The 17,622-nt window shown below is 53.0% G+C and overlaps 1 protein-coding gene across 6 annotated transcripts in view; it reads right to left on the reverse strand.

Annotated features, from left to right (window-relative positions):
- Nucleotides 1-341: 341 nt before the first annotated feature.
- The window catches only part of WDR62 (WD repeat domain 62), a 42,944-nt gene continuing 25,663 nt past the window's right edge, over nt 342-17,622 (reverse strand). For 3 of the 6 annotated variants that reach the window (XM_019749978.2, XM_019749977.2, XM_074315724.1), the window contains exons 15-33: nt 17,248-17,315; nt 17,046-17,167; nt 16,139-16,214; nt 15,266-15,377; nt 15,082-15,145; nt 14,222-14,347; nt 12,575-12,708; nt 10,985-11,037; nt 8,790-9,008; nt 7,573-7,700; nt 7,116-7,219; nt 6,657-6,767; nt 6,233-6,367; nt 5,835-5,946; nt 5,580-5,721; nt 5,439-5,499; nt 4,597-5,211; nt 3,890-4,047; nt 342-3,778 (exon numbers count right to left, since the gene is read on the reverse strand). In XM_019749978.2, the coding sequence (XP_019605537.2) occupies nt 3,515-3,778; nt 3,890-4,047; nt 4,597-5,211; nt 5,439-5,499; nt 5,580-5,721; nt 5,835-5,946; nt 6,233-6,367; nt 6,657-6,767; nt 7,116-7,219; nt 7,573-7,700; nt 8,790-9,008; nt 10,985-11,037; nt 12,575-12,708; nt 14,222-14,347; nt 15,082-15,145; nt 15,266-15,377; nt 16,139-16,214; nt 17,046-17,167; nt 17,248-17,315 (2,804 nt within the window). In that variant the 3' untranslated portion in view covers nt 342-3,514. The remainder of the gene's footprint in view (nt 3,779-3,889; nt 4,048-4,596; nt 5,212-5,438; nt 5,500-5,579; nt 5,722-5,834; nt 5,947-6,232; nt 6,368-6,656; nt 6,768-7,115; nt 7,220-7,572; nt 7,701-8,789; nt 9,009-10,984; nt 11,038-12,574; nt 12,709-14,221; nt 14,348-15,081; nt 15,146-15,265; nt 15,378-16,138; nt 16,215-17,045; nt 17,168-17,247; nt 17,316-17,622) is intronic. The other 3 variants (XM_074315725.1, XM_074315727.1, XM_074315726.1) reach the window with 3 other exon arrangements.

Genomic DNA, 17,622 nt, shown 5'->3' on the forward strand with positions numbered 1-17,622 from the left:
CCACCGGGCCAGCCCCAAGGATTTTGAACATACCTCGCGCAGTTACTTTCATTTATTCACCCAACAATTTTCTGAGCTCCAACTAGAGGTCAGGCCTAGCTCAACACTGAAAATGAACACTTAGTCCATGGGGGAGACACCAGTGACTGCCCAGAATGACTAAGGCATGATAGGGCAAGCACAGGCAGAGTGATCCAAGCTGTGCTGGGGAGAACCCAGACTTGGGGCTCCTGATCCAACCTAAAGGTTCAGGAACGACTTCCGGGGTGTGAGCCCTGAAGTGGAGGTTTAGGGTGAAAGGAGAGGGTGTTCTAGGCAGAGGAAACAGTTTATACAAAGGCTTGGTGGTAAAAGAACCAATATTTATTCATTTCTTCACATTCCCTGAGTCAGTCCTGCTGATTCATTTGGGGTAGCGAAGGAGGCAGCACTGAGTCTGCTAGCCCAGAGCTTTGCCACTTTATCTCTGCAGGACTTGGGTCAGGTCATTTCTTGCTGAGCCTGCTTCTTCATCTGGAAAGTGGAACTAATGAATCTCCCTATCTCTGGTTTGTGTTCAAGATCCACGTAGATCATGTGTGGAGAATGTTGAGCATGGGGTCTAGCACATGGCAAGACATAAATAAAGGGGTTGTTAGGAAGTGTGAATGGGTGTGGTGGCTAGGCAGGCATCTGCATTTCAGTCGACCCACTTGTACAACAGGGTTTTAAGTGTCGCCATTTCACAATTGTTGGATTTCATAACAGCCGTGACTGGTGTGTCTGGCAGAGGTCTGACAGCCCAGTATGTAGGATCTGTCCCAATGTGGAATACAGAGGGCAGGTGGCACTGAAGAATGAGCTGACGAATGGGGAGACATGCCCAACACATGTCTCTTGGGGTGAGTGATTTCTGTCTTGTTGCTGAAAACACATTAGGGAAGAAATCTGGGGCTGGGTGTCTTTGTCCCTAGTCCCCCTCTGTCCTGTTGTGTCCTGGGAGGCTGACCTGAGTGGGCATCACCTGGGCTGCCATACTCCTCTGGCTTCCAGTAGTGTTTGGACAATGGGGAGTCCTAAAGATGTGGAAGGGGATCCCCCACCTCCCTCCCTGGGGGGCGGGTTGCCAGGGACACAGCTCCCCTCTGGGCAGCCCTCTCTCCAGGATTTGCTCTTTGGGGTTCCATTTTGCTCCCCTGTGCCTTGTGGCCTAGGATGGGGGTCTATGACAGTTCTCCTCTGCTACCAGTCTGGGGTGCTGTGGTTTCACTCTTCCCTGCTCACTCCTTTGCAAATGGCTTCTTCGCTAAACTCTGAAATATCCCACGTGAGTATGCTGTCTTCCCACTGGGATCCTGTGGGTCCACAAACCACCCCCACACACATTCATCAGCAGTGGTTTCTTAACCAGCTGGTTTATACAAGAAGTTTGGTCCTTCCACTAGGAAGCGGAAAGTGACAGACACACTGGGTCCTCTAACTACCAGCCCACCCTCCTTTTGTGCTGAGAACCCAGCTTGGTTTGAGCAGCATGTCCAGGACAGGAGAGGTGGCTGGTCCAAGCAAATCAAAGCAATCTCCATTCCTACTGGCTGGAACTACTCCGAGGAGGCAGGCATGTAGGAAGTCTGCGTTTTCCCCACTACCCAGACAGCTGCCCTGCTTCGTGGCTTTTCTACTGGTCGGTAGGGGTGTACTGCTAAGTGCTATGGCAGCCGTGTTGCAACTGTGAGGTCTTAAACTGGAGGGTGAAACTCACTCATAGGTGACAGAGCAGAAACATAATCAAGAGCAACAAATGTCCATACAATGTGGCCCTCCCCCCGCACCCCTGTAAGCCAGGTGTCTGCTACTTAAAGTCTTAACTATAACACAGGGTGGCATGAGGGTTAAATTCCACCAGGGACAGAGCCTCAAGATGGTCCCCTAGGTGTTCAGGGGCCTGCATGCCAAATCTTGCCTCAGAAATCTTAGGCAACTGTGGCCAAGCTAGGCAGGGGGAGAGTGGGTCTCCCATCTTTCGGGGGTGGCATGTGGGCCTGTGTAGGGAGCTTCCTGGCAGAGGTGCAGCCTACCTGGACCACCTGGGCTCACTGAGGCAGGGAAAGGGCACCTTGAAAATAAACAAGACTGGGCACCTCCCCAAACACCAAGATCAGGGATTTTAATTTAGGGGGAAAAATTGTAGTGTGAATGTTTCTTGGTTTTAAATGTCATGAGCAAGGCCCTGCCTGGTAGAACCCATTCTTCCTCCCACCGCCTCTCCTCTAGCTCACTCCCTTCCAGCCAGCCTGGCTTTGTTGCTATGCCTCACATGTACGTTTGATCGCCTCATGGGGCCTTTGCACTGGCTAATCTATCTGCCTGGATGCTTTCCTGAGATGTCCACATGGCCTATGCTCTCTATCAAGCCTCAGCTCAAAGGTCCCCTCACAAAGGCCTTCTCTGACCCTTCCATCAGCACACTGAATCCCCTCAGCTTACCTACTTATAGTTACCGTTTTGATTTCTGTACGTTCTGCTCTCTAGAAGGTGAATACCACAAGGGCAGACACTGCTTGTCCTATTCCTCATTCAACCCCTAATGTGTAGAACAGTGACAGGCATTGGGGCAGGAATGATTGGCTCTGATGTGTCAGTTTGTGGAGGCAGCAGAGGGCCATGTCCTCAAGTTGAAGGGTCCGGCTGCCACCAGGCAAGCCTAGGTTCAAGTCTCAGCTCTCTGGGACCCTGGGCACTGGGACTCTCCGAGCCTGTTTCTGGTGGGCTGTGACCACCAAACAGAGCAGGGAGGAACTCACAGGGAAGTGGGGGTTCAGGCCACAGCAGTCTACGTGGTGGGCCATGCCTGCTGCTTGGGGAAGCTGGGAGCTCATGGGATGCTGAAGCTAGACACAATCCTCTTGCTGAGGAAGGAATTACTAGGCTCAGCTGCTGGATGGCCTGGGCATGCTGCCCAGATTGTCTAGTGGATGAGCCTGTTTGTCTCTGCAATTTTCCCTGCTGCAGATGGGGACAAAATCCTGGACCTCACAGGATCCAGCCTGGGCCTGGCCCCAGGGTCAGGGCAGTGACAACGTGTACTGGTGGCCAGGGTCTGGCACAGGGTAATTGCAGCGGCTCCAGTGGGTTCTTGGGCATCAGTAGAGGGCAGAAAAGAAGGGCTGACCCCTCCCTCTGGTACAGCTGGGCCCCACTGGGCAGGGACCACATGTGATCCTCAGCAGCTCAGTGGGCTGGGGATAAGCAACATGGGAGCCAGGGTCATCATTACTGCAGTTCCCAAACTTCTTGGGAACATTGAACAGTGGTCCTGTGTTCCCATTGATGCAGCCTGAGAACTGGGCATGGGACCTGGGCCTCAGAGCATTCCTGGGGCTGGACCACCAAAGAGCACTGCTCTCCACCATCCCTCCCTCTGTCCACCTGCAGGGGGCTCTGTGGATGTGCCAGGATAGGCATCAGGAATCTCTGAGCTGTCAGTTTATTTGCTTAAAATACCTGTTTCATGAGAAAAGAGCAGCACTGCTGGCCCTCAGTAGCCCCGTGCCTTCCTTCGCACGGCCTGTACCAGCAGCTCCGAGTAGTGTTCCAGCAGGGCGTGCAAATCTGGACTGGCCAGGGGGCACAATGTAGGTGGGGAGGGGGGACCTGGGCTGGGTAGGGCCTGGGCTGGGGCCACATTAGTCCCAACCAGCCAGTCATCGGCCTCTAACTGGCTGTGGATCCAAAGGAAGGTGGAGGCCAGCTCAGTCTGTGCCTGCTGCTGCTCGGTGCTCACCTGGTCACTAGACACCATCTGCAAGGATTAGGGGCCATCCAGGCCGGCCAGTCCCAGTTAGGGGCCATTCAGGCCGGCCAATCCCAGTGCACCCCCTCAGCCCTTTCCCGACCCCAGGGCTTGGCTCACCAGGTGGTAAAGGTCCCGGGCTTCTTGGAAGGCAGTCTGCAGTTTGTGCACGACGGTCCCCACACTGCTCAGCTCAAGGGGAGCTGGGGTCAGGCGCCTGGCTGGCACCCTGGGCTCCCCCCAGTGTCCAGGGCTGTTTTGGATCCGACTGAGCGCAACTGGGGGTGGAGGGGAGGAAATGAGAAAGACGCCTCTACTTTCTAGCTGGTCAAAGAGAAGCCAGGGTGGCTGGGCTGATCCCAACTGCTGTCCCTCTGCCTGGAACGCTTCCCTCATTCTCCAAGGCTCCCTTCCCTCCCTACCTGCAGGTCTCTGTTCAAATGCCACCTTCTCAATGATGCCTTTTCTCATCATCCTGTTTGAAACTGTAACCACTGTCCCCACTTCTCACTTCCTAAACCCTTTCTCTTATTTCTCTCCTTAGCACATACCACTTCATGATACACTTAACATTGTCCTCATAGATTTAGTTTGGGCAGTTCCCTCATTTAAGGGGTCAATTCTCTGTAGTCTCGTTTACCACCATGACCCAGTTTCCCAGGACCTAGAACAAAGCCCAACACATACAAATTGCTCACTAAATATTTCAGGAAATAAACGAATGGCACAAGCCTATGGCCTGGTCAAGTGCCTACCTTTGGAGCTGAACCAGCTGTTACAGGGGGTAAGCTTAGAGGACAACTCCTGATCCCAAGAGTGGTACTCACCAGGCGTGATGCTGCCAGGGACCCCTGGCCTGGTCTCCAGAAGTTGGGGGCTTTCGGGGTGGGCAGGGGTGTTGAGGGGCTCTGGGAGCCTTGGGAGAAAGGTGGAGTTGTGGAACTTCAGGGAGCTCCCATCCATGGGGCTGGGAGCCGGCAAGCTAGCTGCTATGACTGTGACATCGGGCTGTGTGGCCACAGGTTCCTGGGACCAGACACAACTAGTGGGTGGCTCCAGTGGGAGTGGGGGCAGCAAGAGCCCGTCATAGACGCTCGACAGGTTCAGTTTGAGGCTGGCCCGGGCCTCATGGTTGCCTCGGGAGGGCTGGGCAGGCTCGTGGCCCTTGCAGTCAGAATTGGGCGCTCCCGCGGTGGTGATGGCCTGGAGCTCCTGGCCCCGGGAGGCCAGCTCCCCCATGGATGAGGGCCTGTGGAGGGGCCTGGTCAGCTCAGCCAGGACAGGGTCCTCACTGTCCTCAAGGGAGGTGCTGTGTGACATCTTGGCATGGGAGCTGTCAGCGGCCTCCATGTAGGAGCAGGTAGAGGAGGTGTGAACACCCTGAGCCAGGTCTGGAGCGGGTAAGGCTGTGGGTGTCAGAGGCTTCCTGTCTGCGGGCAGCACTGAGGAGGAGGGGACACAGGATGTCAGGCCTGTGAGGCAGGGGGCTATAAAGGAAGCAGCCAGTTCACTCTCACACCCCAGCCGCAGAGCCAATGGACAGCGCCCCACCCCAGGAGGCTGCAGGGTCTGAGTGGAGCCTGTCCATCCCCACCCATGGTTCAGCTGGGCACCCAGGGCCATTTGCTGAGAAGGCTGGGGCTATTCATTTGGGGATGGGGACACTTACTCTGTGAGCACCAGGACTCTAGGGTGTCAAGGGGCTCCTGAGCCTTCTCCCCAGAGAGGACCTGCAAGCACAGCCCTGAGGTGAGGACAAGGTCTCCTGGCTCGCAGGCCTATGTCCCAAGGAGGTGACCCTAGTACTCACGTTGGTCTTGCCTGGAGAGGCGTAGCCAGTACCTGCTGTCAGGGGCTCGGCTCTGGGCTGGCTCCCCCCAAGATCTGTGAGTTTGACCTCCGGGGACTTCACGAGATGCAGGGACAGCCGGGGAGGGAAGGTATGAGTGAGCCTGTGGGGAGGAAACCAGGTGGTTGTGTCTGCTCTGAGGGTACCTGAGAGGACACAGCCCCGCCCTGGGGGGATACGGAAAGCTGGAAGGTTCACTAGTTTGCCAGCTCCTACCTGGATGTCTTCTGGAGGCGTGAGAGGAACTGGGCTGAAATGCTCAGCCGGGGATTTAAAAAGTCCTCATCCTCGGAGGCCTTCATGTCCCTTAGGGATCTGTGGAAGAGCTCTAGGGGAAGATGCCAAAGGAGCCATCAGAATCCCTCCAGCCAAGCAGCCCTGCACCCAGGCAGACCCACAGACCAGCTGGCAGATCCTTAGAAAACCCCATCAACAGACAACACAGAGCAACTGGATCAAGGAGAGGAAATTGTGCAGCTCAGTCGTTAGGATAAAACGTATGCCCTCACCACCCTTACCAGCCCTGCTGGGGAAAGCCCTAGCCCAGAGACGCCCACACTGTGCCCAGCACTGGATGGCATGCCCAAGCAGAGCTGAGAGGGGCAGTGCCCTACCCTCAGGGTGGGCATCAGTAAGCGTCTCAAAGTGGTGGCGGAGGAACTTCTCCTGCTCAGGGGTGTGGGGCAGGGAGCCATTGGATATGCCTGACACCTCAGGCCGGGTCAACTCTTCTGTGGTTCCTGGGCATTCTGGAGAGAGGCAAAGGGGGCTGGCAGGAGAGAACCTTCAACACCATGAGTCATGGCAGACACCTTGACAAAGACACCACAAACTTAACAATGGAGACAGCTGGACTCGCCCAGCACACACCTTGTTGCCACCAGGCCGAGAAGGAAAAACTAATGGCTGTCTTCCTGGTAAGGAAATTGAGGCTCAGTGGGCGCCAGGTGTAGGGCTGATGTGCCAGTAGTTATGCATCATGACCATCTCCTAGCCAAGGCCATACACTGCCCTTCCCTTCATCTGGCCCCCGTTTACCTGGCGTGGGGGTCATTGTCATGTCAAACCGAGGGTCTGGGTCCAGCTGTGGAGGGGAGGAATAGATGGTAGCGAAGCTGCACTCTAAGTCGGTCTCTGACTCCCCTGAATCTGAAACAGCAGAGCAGGGGCGGGGTGGGGCGTGTCAGGAGCCCAAAGCCAGGACCTTTCTGGGTGAGTCAGATCAGTGGCTCCATTTCTCTGGGCTTCAGTTTCCCCATCTAGAGAACAGGGATGATAATACCCAGCTTCTATTTTTATGGACCAGCAAGGTTACACTTGGAGGAAGTGTCAGAGCTGGGCTCCCACTGGTGGGCAGTCAGGTAACAGGAGGGCACACGTCTGTCCTCTGTGACAGACTCAGTTTCAGGATGACTGTGTCAAGGTCATCATCAGTGCCCAGAAAGGGGCCTGGCCAGACAATCAGATTACAGCAGGGTCCCTGCCTGGCCCTCTCACCCTCCGGTGGGCTCTGATCCTTCAAACCGATGGAGGAGACCCTGAGGTAGGAGTCATCTTGCTGGTCTCCAGGCTCCTGCTCCACCTCCTTCTCGCAGTACTTGCTGCAGTGCCAATAAGAGTGGGGTGAAGGATGATAACATACTAGTTAGTAAACAACATACTAGTTAGTAAACAACATACTAGTTAGTAAACAACAGGCCTCCACCCAGAACCCAACATCGGCACCCTGCTCCTCCTGGGAGCACCTCGCCTCTCCTGCCTCCTCCCAAAGGCCCCCTGCACCTCCATCCAGAACCAGGGAAATGGCTGCAAGTGAGGCCGCAGGGCTGGGCTCCTGCCCCTTCAGGGCCCCACGCCCTATGCCCCTCTGGGAGAGCAGTTCTTCTAGGGTATACCTGTCAGCTGAGGCTTCCTCTCGCCAACTAAGGCTCCCCTTGGTACAAAGGACACTTACCTGTCTGACTCTGGGACTGTCACCTCCGCCTCCAGGGAGTAAATGGTGAGCTCGTTGGCCTCAGAGGACTCCCTCTGTAGGGGCAGGAAGGAGGGATCCCCACAGCCATCTTCCTGGGGACTCTCTGACTGTGGGGTGAAGAGGTACAGCCATCTGAGGCAGCTGTGGCAACCAGGACCCCTGCTAAGTGTTACGGTAAAGACGTCAGGGATAATGGCAGCCCTCACTGTTGTACGCTCACTGTGCGCCAGGGCCTGGGCCAAGCACTTTGCTCACCGTGAGCTCATTCTGTGCCCCCACTGCATTGGCATCAGCCCTTTTACAGACAAGGAAATGGTATGGCTCCAACCCTCTAAGAGTCTATTCATATGAAGTTCAAGAACAGGCAAACCAATCCATGCTGAGAGAGGTCAGAATGCTGGTTACCTTGGGTGGAGGTACCGACTGGGAGGGGCACAGGGGTCTTCCTGGAGGTAGGAAATGCTCTATATTTTGACCTGGGTAGTGGATATACATAGGTATATACACAGGTAACAATTAATTATTCAAGCTATATACCTAAGATCTGAGCACATAATATATATATATTATGTATATATATATTATATGTATGTATATATATTACATATATACATATATATAATGCCACAATAAAAAGAAAACATAGGATAAAAAAGAATTTTATTTGGAAAATAATAGAATAACAGCTAAAAAAAACTGCTTCAGCACCTCTAAGGGGATCTCAGGCCGTTCTTAGCACTTGATTCCTATAAAGGTCCCCTGGGGGCTATTTTTTAATGACCTTTTTTTTGAAATCTTTTTCTTGGTCATCTTTTTAAAAAATGTGCGTATTTCTGAAAACTGAAGCTCAAAAAGGCAAGCCTTGCTCTGTCACACGGCCTGGAAGGGGTAAGGCTGGGCTCCACTTGCTCAAATGCCCCCCCCCCCCCCCCCGCCCTGCACAGGCCTGCTCTCTGACCCAAGCTCTTAACCCCCAAGGTGACCAGCCTCCCAGGTTTCTGGTCTGCCCTGGGAAGTCTCACTGTGCACCAGCCCCGGGGCTCACCCTCCTGCCCTCTACCGTCTCAGGTAATCCTCTCGCACCCCTACAGTAGGACAGGCAGCCCTATTTCCAAAATGAGAGCAGTGAGGCCCCAAGTCCTGAGAGGGCAGTCGTGGTGCAGGTGGTGCAGGCCGGGCTGGGCAGGCAGCCTTACCTCACTCAGCAGGCCCACCAGGCTCTGCGGCTCCACTGTTTCCAGAATGGAGTCCTCCAGGCTGTCGGGCTTCATGGGGGTAAAGTAGCAATCCAGGTCACGGGCATCCAGGATGGTCTTGAGGGGCTCCTGGTCAGCCCGCTCTGCCCAGCGGCCATGTGGCTGATAGCTGTGCTTGGTGTGGAAGGCTGAGCCATCTGCCACATCGTCATCTCCTAGCTGAGGGTGACAGGGGATGGTCAAGCAGCCAGCCAAGTGAACACCAACTCCAACAAGGACCAAGGACACTGCATAGACCTCACTTAGTCTCTTGGCTTTAAATACTACTCAGAAACAACTCCCAGACATCTGTCTCCAGCCTGAACCTTGCTCTTAAACTTCAGAAGTCACATGCAACCGCTCTACAGATCCACATGGATGTTTAGTGGGTATTTCAAAGTGAACATGCTGAAAACAACTAATCTTCCCCCGAAACCTGCTCCTCCTAGAGCTTCCTTCCTTATCTAAGTTGTTCTTTCCAGTTGCTCAGGCCCAACACCTTGAGGTCACCCTTCATTCCTCTCTCTTGTTCTGTCCCTCCTACTCCACATTGTATTTCTTCAGCAAATTCTGTTAGCTCTGCCATGTAAACACATCCAAGATACAGCCACTTCTCCTCCCACCATGGTCTAGCCCACCGCTGTCTACTACCAAGACTTGCTTGACAGACATTGCAGGGTGGGTGTTTGAGAATTCAGCCTCTGGAGCCAGCCTGCCGAGGGTCGATCCTACGTCCTCTGATTCCTAGTTATGTGACCCTAAACAAGTTATTTAACCTCTTTGGTCTTCAATTTCCCTATCTGTGAAACAGGGATATGAAAAGCCCCTACCTCAATGAGATCTAAACGAGATAATACTTATAAAAGACTTAGAACAGAGCCCACACAGAGTAAGTGCACAGTGATTATTTGTTGACTATAATTCCAATTGTAATATACACTAAGAGGAAGCTTGGGGGCCTGAGAGAGCACGGCCAGATGCCCTGACCTGGTCTGCAGGGAATCAGATGGCAGTGGGGATTTCCCTGTGGAGCTGACATTTAGGCTTTGATCTGAGGTCTGACACTGTTCCTGAAATAAACCCTCCAACCTAGGGTTTAGGATTCTGTTGCCAACTTCTAACCCACCAGCTCCTCGTCTACCCTTCCTCCAAGTTAACAATCATTCATTCCATCCTAACATCACCTTGGTCCCTCTTTCCCTCGCATCCAATCATTTGGTTCCATCTTCAAAATCCCTCTAGAATCCAACCATTTCTTCTCCCCCCTGGTCCAGTCTCCAATCTCTCCTGCCTGGATTATCACAGCAGTCTCCTCCCTGGTCCCCCTGCTTGCCTCTCAGAGTTTGTTTCCCACAAGCAGCCACAAGGACCTGTTAACACCTGAGTTAGATCATGGTTGTCCTCAGCTCAGAGCCCTTCCTTGCCTCCGTCTCACTCAGTGTAATGGGGAAAAAAATAATTGGAGAAGAACAAGGAAATGTCAAGGGAACGCACCAGAGCCCACGTGGCCCCACAGCATGTGGCCCCCGTGGCCTCTCTGAGCCCTTCTCCCCTCATCCACCCTCAACCCAGGCACCAGAGCCTCCCTGCTTTTGCTTGAACACGCTAAGCATAATCCTGCCTCATGGCCTTGGCCCTTGCAGACTGTTCTGTCTTCAACATTCTTTCTCAGGACCTGCATTCCTCACTCTAGCTCTGCCCAAATATCATCATCCCAGTGAGGCCTTTCCTGCTTACCTTAAAATTGTCCCCCCCCCCCAACATTCCTTATTTCCTTCTCAATTTTTTTCCTCCATAGCACTTATCAGCTCCCAAAATACTATACTCTTTATCCGTTTAACGTGGATACTGTCCATCCCCCCACACAAGAAAATGAGCCCGTGAAGGCAGAGATTTTGTCTGCCTGGCTCATTGCTGTATCTAATGGCCAGGATAATGTATCTAATGCTGTATCTAATGGCCTAGCACAGGATAGGTGCTTAGTAAATACGTGTTGCATAAATGAAGGGCTAGCTAAGCTGAGACTGGGTGATGGGGTTCTCCAGGGAAAGGAGAGACATGGAGGGGGAAAGGGGCCCCTAGAGGAAACAAGTGCATAGAGGAGTGCACCCCTACTTTGCCAGCCCCAAGGCATCCCAGTCTCCAGGCAGACTCACCAGCCGCTTTGCCCAGAGTGGCAGCTTGCCGTTGGTTAGCAGGCACCGAGGATCTGGAGGGATACACGGAATCCATGAGAAGAGAATAAACCCAACAGACACATGGGCAACATACACAAACAGGCAGTTCTCCAAACAGACACTAGAGGACCCCAGAGACATAACAAAAGATGCTCAACCTCACTACCTGTCAGGGAAATGCATTTACACCATGGGATATGTTTTACCCATAATATCTGACCAAAATTAAAATGCTTCAGACTATCAAATGTTGGCAAAAGTATGGGGGAAGGAAGGCTTCACACTGACTGCTGGGTGTGGAGCAGTAACTGGATCTTGAGGGCCCCTGGAGTTTTCTTCTAAAAGAAAAAGTGTACTAACCCCAGGGTCCAGCCGTGCTAGTCCTCGGCCTCCGTCCTGGAGTAAAACTCTCACACATGTCCAAGGAGGTAGCCCACAAGTGGTCAGCATAGCCTCCTTCACAACCATGCACAGTTAGAAAAAACCTAAATGCCCACTCAGAGGGTATAACTTAAAATACCTTATTATATTGCTGGTTAAAAGAGAGGCCTCTGCTTTGTAGCCACAAACATACAGGTGGATAAGATGCTTTTGAGATAACTACGGTATAATTATTGACATAAATATGACCATATCCTATGGATATGTATATATATGTATATTAATGTTCAGAAAAAGGCCTATAAGGATTCACACCAAACTGATAAAAGTGGCCACCCTGGAGAGGACATTGGATCCGAAGCGAGGTGGCAACAAAGAAAATTACCATACTCGGATTTTTTTCCAAGGCTGAATTCTCATATTGCTGTTGCCTACTAACCACCACGCAATTGGCCCATGCCTGTTTTCTCCTTGTTGGTGGGGAAAAGCGCTAAAAGCATCCAGTGCTAATCACTGTTCCAGCCTCTCTCAAAGCTGGAGCAATCATGGCCAGTGAGACCTGAGAGAAGCCTGCCAGGAGCTTCTGGAAAAAAACTTCCTTTCTAAAGGAGACGATAGGAGGGAATGTAATATTCAACCATGCCTCCAATGCTTAGAACTTTAGCAACCATGTTGCAACCATGAGGGCCTATGCCAAAGGAAGACACAGAGGGACAGAAATATGCAGAGGGCCTGGCCTTTTATACAGTCATTAAGCTACCACTCTCTCTTCTGCCTGAACAACAGAATCTGTTCTGTCTTCTGGTTAATACACTCTGGTTTTCCCCTGGGACATATTCTTTACACCCCTCCCAGGAAAGGGAGAGTCTGCCTGAGAGAAAAGCCAATATGGAGAAGAGTAGAGCCAAGAGATAGAGAAAAATACATTCCTTTAACATCACCTGAATACCGGGATCCAACTGTGATTGAAGCCAATCCTCTGAAATTTTCACGTACATGAACCAATAAATCTCTTTCCAGCTTAAGCCTATGACAGTCTGGTTGCTATTACACTGAGAGCCCTAATATGATTATTGAGCTTCAGTATATGCCAGGCTCAGAAAACAAAGTAGTGGGCAAAACCCAGCAATGACTTCTACACTGACAGAGGTCAAAAGAAGGTCCCTTAGGATGGGCCCCTTTCCCAACCTGGATCCAAGCTCTCTTTGGATGGTGTCTTCAGCAGCTCTTCAGATTCGCACTCATCCTCCAGCTCATCCTCTGTCTGCTCTCCAGGGCTTAGGGAGCAAACCTCACTGGGTACGGATGCAAATGTCTCCTGCCTGAAGCCGGGAATAGGACGGCAAGGAAGAGAAATAGATAAATGAGGTGGTAGGGGCACCTGCTTAGGGCTGGGCCCCATGCTAGGTTGCACATGAACATATGGGACAGACTTCTGGTCAAGAAGGTACTGGGAGGTCTCATCTGCCACACCGCTCTGATAGAAATATATCAACACAATAAATGAGCTATAAGAAAGGCTGGAGGGGTGGGCCGGTGGCTCAGGCGGTTGGAGCACTGTGCTCCTAACGCCAAAGGCCACCGGTTCGATTCTCACATGGGCCAGTGAGGTGAGCTGTGCCCTCTATAGCTAAGACTGTGAGCAATAGCTCTCCCTGGAGCTGGGCTGCCGTGAGCAGCCGGAGGTTGGTGTGAGCTGCTATGTGGTGCCATGGGCTGCTGTGTGCTGACGTGTGCTACCGTGAGTGGCCGATGGCTAGCGTGAGTGACCGGCAGCCAGCATGTGAACGGCAGCCATCGTGAGCGGCCAGCAGACGAGAGCTGCCGTGAGCTGCTGTGAGCCGCCAACCAACAACCGGCAACCGACTGCGTCAGCCGAGCAGAGCACAAGGCTCATAATACCAGCATGGGCCAGGGAGCTGTACCCTACAACTAGACTGAGAAACAACAGCTTAAAAAAAAAACCAAACTGGGGGTTGGGTGGGAGGGTGGGGGCAAAAGAAAGAAAGAAAAAAAAGGCTGGGCTCAAAAAATAAGGCAAACTCTCCAAGGGCCACAGCAATGGGACAGAAAGCAAAGCAGATAGTGGGGTTTGAGTTGCTGGTTCTGTTCTCGGAAGTGAGGGGTAGCAGTGAGATTTTAGCTCCTTTGGAGTACAGGAGTCTAAAACACGCTTCCCACGAGGTGGGCACTGGAGCCAGGACCCTGCTCCAGCTGTGAGCCTCAAAACCAGGAGCCAAAAGGAGCTGCTCTCTCCCTTGGTGTCTAGATCTGCAGTACCTCCAATACCACTGTAGGACAGGTGGCCCATATCAAGGCCCCGTCCCCAAGAGGAGGCAAAGCCTCAAGACAGAGACAGCTCCTGGATTAAGAAAGAAAAACCCCAAAATCTCCTACTCAAAATGAGACCTCCAAATCAAAATCCCAAATCAAAAACTAGAACATGAATCTACTCCAAATAAAAGTGGTCTTGCAGCAAAAGACTTTAAAGAATACGAAGGCAACTCAACTCCACTAACCCTTCCCTGACCACCTCCCTCCTCATGGCTGGCTGGAGCAGGGGCCTCCTCTGGTCCCCACAGTGCCCTGGGGCTTCCCCATCACAGTGTTCACAGGCCCTCTGAGCACTCTGCTGTTCCACTGCAAAACCCTTCTCATGTGTATTATCATTACTTTGTATTCAAAGTTCATCTTCCCCACTAGACTGCGAGTATACAAAGAGCAGAGCTATCTTGGCCATGGCTATGTCCCCCGCATCACTCCTCTCAGGGCCTAGGGCAGGACAATATTCCTCTGGGGGAGGACAGATGGGGATGGACAGGTGGATGCCACGACCTGGGGTGTCTGCTCCACTTCGCATCCTTCGTGTTCCGCTGCTGCTGCTCTCGGTGGTCAATTTCCAGCAAGTGCTGCTTCATGCAGTTGGTGATCTCCGGGCCCAGATGCCAGATGAACACGCAGCTGCAGAGGCCAGAGAGAGATGTGGAAGGGGGAGGAACAGTGACTATGGAGCCACCTGGTTCACCACAGCCAAGACACCCTTCCCTGGTCCCTCCCAGAAAACACCCCATTATCTTAGTGCAGGGGCTCTGGACCACGTCAGGTCTATACCCTGGGTAGGCTGCAGGGCACCCCAGCTAACCAGGGCCCCTTCTGAGGGCGTCAAGACTCAAGGGGGCTGTGAGGAAGGATTGTAGTAAATTGAAGGGAGCAACAAAAGGTACTTCTTTGAGCACCAACCACATGCTAAGTGATTTATTTTATATATATATATAAAATATTATATATATACACACACGCACACACACACACACACACACACACATACACACACACACATAAAATTTACCTAAGGAAACATGCCAGGATGACATATATAGTCATCTCACTTGATTCTCACCATACAATTTTCAAGGTAGATGGTATCACCTCTCTTACAAAGGAGCACATTGAGTTAGAAAGGGGAGATGACCTGCTCAAGGTCACAAGTAAATAAGTGGCAGATCTGGGATTTGAACTGAGGTCTGGGTGTGATACCAAGGCGCACCCATCCAAAGAGAGAGAAAGCTGGAACACTCAGAAGAGCTCTCTGCACAGGCCGGCTGTAATCCCGGCATTGCTGGTGTCTGAGCCCCTGCTCTCCCCACCACTCCCAGAGGGAGGCCAGCCAGGGGCAGCCTCCAGGCCTTTCCCACCTGTCTCCGGATACTGTGATCAAGTGACGACAGTCGTAGGTGAACTTCATGCCAGTGACGATTTCTAGAAACAGAGCAGAGAAGCTGTGCGTTTTTTTCTGTGTTTTGTTTTTAGTTTCAAACGCTGGCCTTCTGAGTCAGAAGGCTGTATGGGGAGCTGTCCCAAGCAGGAAGGCACACCCACCGGAATGGCCAAACATCTTGGCAATGCACTCGCCCGAGTAAAAGTCAATCACCGAGATGCTTTTGTCAGAGCAGCTTGTGGCTAGGAAGGTGCCTGAGGGGTCCACGTGGACCTGCCGAGAAGAGGACACAATGATGCTTGGGCTGCCTGCTGCTTCCCTAATGTGAGGCCGGGTCAGACATCACAGCCCCCACTGACTGAAGACCACCTGTGCTGGATGTTTGGCATGTGGACTCATCCCAGATAGCCCTCACAACACGCACCCCCGGAGGGCAGAAACTCCTGCTCCCATTTTACAGGTAAAGAAATTAACAACCACAACAATGGTACTGATGGCGGCCAGGCCCTGTGCTAAGCATGGTGCGTGTGTAACTTGTTTCCTCCACAGAATAACCCTATGACAAGAAGCTCTTTGTATTTGCATTTTACAGATGATAAGACAGGCTTGAGAGGAGGTGACACTTACCCAAGGTCACAATCAGCCTGAGACAGAGCTGAGGGGGGTCTGACCCTACAACTTGAACTCCTAACTAATCCAGAGGCTCTGAGAAGGTCCCTGCCTTGGCCTGGATAACACAGGCAGGGGACAAGCCTGATGAGGGAGCCCAGGTCTCCCTGATTCTTCCCACCCCATTCTGTTGCCACTCAAAATGGCCCCATTTGGCGAAGGGTTCAGCAAATAAAGGTGAAGTAGTCTGGTCCACCCCCGTCTCCCAAGTGTCCTTGGTTAGCCAGGCCAGAGTGGGTGCTGGCTAGCATGTGATCCTTTGATCAGGTGCCAAGGAGGACACAGGTCTCAGGTGGCCCATTGGGGCAGCGGACACAGGGGGACCTAGTGCATGGCAGTCTGTGCGTAGGGCCCCGGCTCCTCACCTTCAGCAGGGATCCTTCATCACCCTGGGAGCCCTTGTAGCACTTCTTCTGCTTCCCATTCATGGTGTTGTAGACTCTGGGGGCATGAGGACAAAATACAGCCAACACAGACCTGCCTACCCACTCCTTCCTCTCCCCTAGAAGCCCCCTGCCACCTCTTATCCCCCATCCAAGGCCTGGACTGAAATCCCATCTCAGAGAATGAGATGCCACCTCAGGCTGAGGTCACAGAGATTATGTATTGGGGTGTCCGGCTGAGTTAATGTCCATCTCCCCAACCACAGAGCAAGGTGAGTGCCTGGCACCCAATTTGAATTGAACAGATGGAGGTGGAGAACCTGTTAGCACATGGCCCGCCCCCGGCTCACTCCTTCTCCCCTCCCCTGGCTCACTCTTCCATGTCCTTCCATCAAGTTCAGCTTGATTTCCAGGTGAGGTCGGGTGTCTCCCCAGGGCCCCTAAGCTCCCCGCATCCCAGCCTTGACCACTCCATGCTGTCACTGTCTGGTGAAGGGTCTGTTTCTTTTCCACCAGACTGTGAGGCAGGGTCTGGCGCTGGCCTGCTCACTGCTGTAACTCCTGCACTGTCTGTCCCAGACAGGTGCTCAGGGAGTGTAGATGAATGAGTAAGTTTATGAGCCACATCAGCACCTCTTAGTCGCCCCACATAGCTTCTGGAGAGCCAGAAGGAACCCTCTGCTGATCTGGAGGCTAGCGCTAGGTGAGCTCAGCTCCTAGGAAACACCCGCTGGGTTCCTCCACCCCACTCAGCTTCTCAGGGACCAGATGAGCAGGGGCAAGGAAAGCAGACAGCTCATGAGAAAACCGATGCAGCTAGGTTCCATACAGGCCCCACTCAGAAAGCAGTTCAGGCCAGACTGACTAAGGGCCCAGGGCAGCTCCTCACCTCACATTGCGGTCCTGACAGGCCACGGCAACATACTTCTGGGTGATATCAATGTCCATGTCATACAAGGTGGTCTTCTCGGCCACATGGTGGGTACGGACAAAGTGAAGCCCATCTGAGCCCTGGCAGGGCAGGCAGAGCCTTCAGAGGACAACCCTGACAGGCCCCACCCCCACCCCCCAAGGAGGCCCCCCCACTCTACCCGCTGGGCACTGCGAAAGTAGATGCTCTTGTCAGCCCCACAGCTGATCATCTGGATGTCTCTGTTGCCTGGAAGAGGAGGCAGCAGTGTATTAGGCAGGGAAGGGCCACCCCTGGGCCTGACTGGGGCCAGGGATCCTACCTAGGCAACCCCACTATAAGGGATCTCTGCTGGGGGTCAGGGAGGGTTTCCCAGAGGTGAAGTGGGGGCTGAGTACAGGCAGGACTCTGTAAGATGTGAGCTGTGTGTCCGAGGAGGTGCAGATGGAGCAGTTGCAAGGGAGGCCTCTGCAGAGCAAGGGCAGATAGGGGAACAAAGGCCAGGGACACAGAAAGGGCACCACGTCTAAGACAGGCAGACCCCTGGGAGGCTCAC

The sequence above is a fragment of the Rhinolophus sinicus genome, linkage group LG11 (genome assembly GCF_036562045.2).
Source record: "Rhinolophus sinicus isolate RSC01 linkage group LG11, ASM3656204v1, whole genome shotgun sequence".
Lineage (NCBI taxonomy): Eukaryota > Metazoa > Chordata > Mammalia > Chiroptera > Rhinolophidae > Rhinolophus > Rhinolophus sinicus.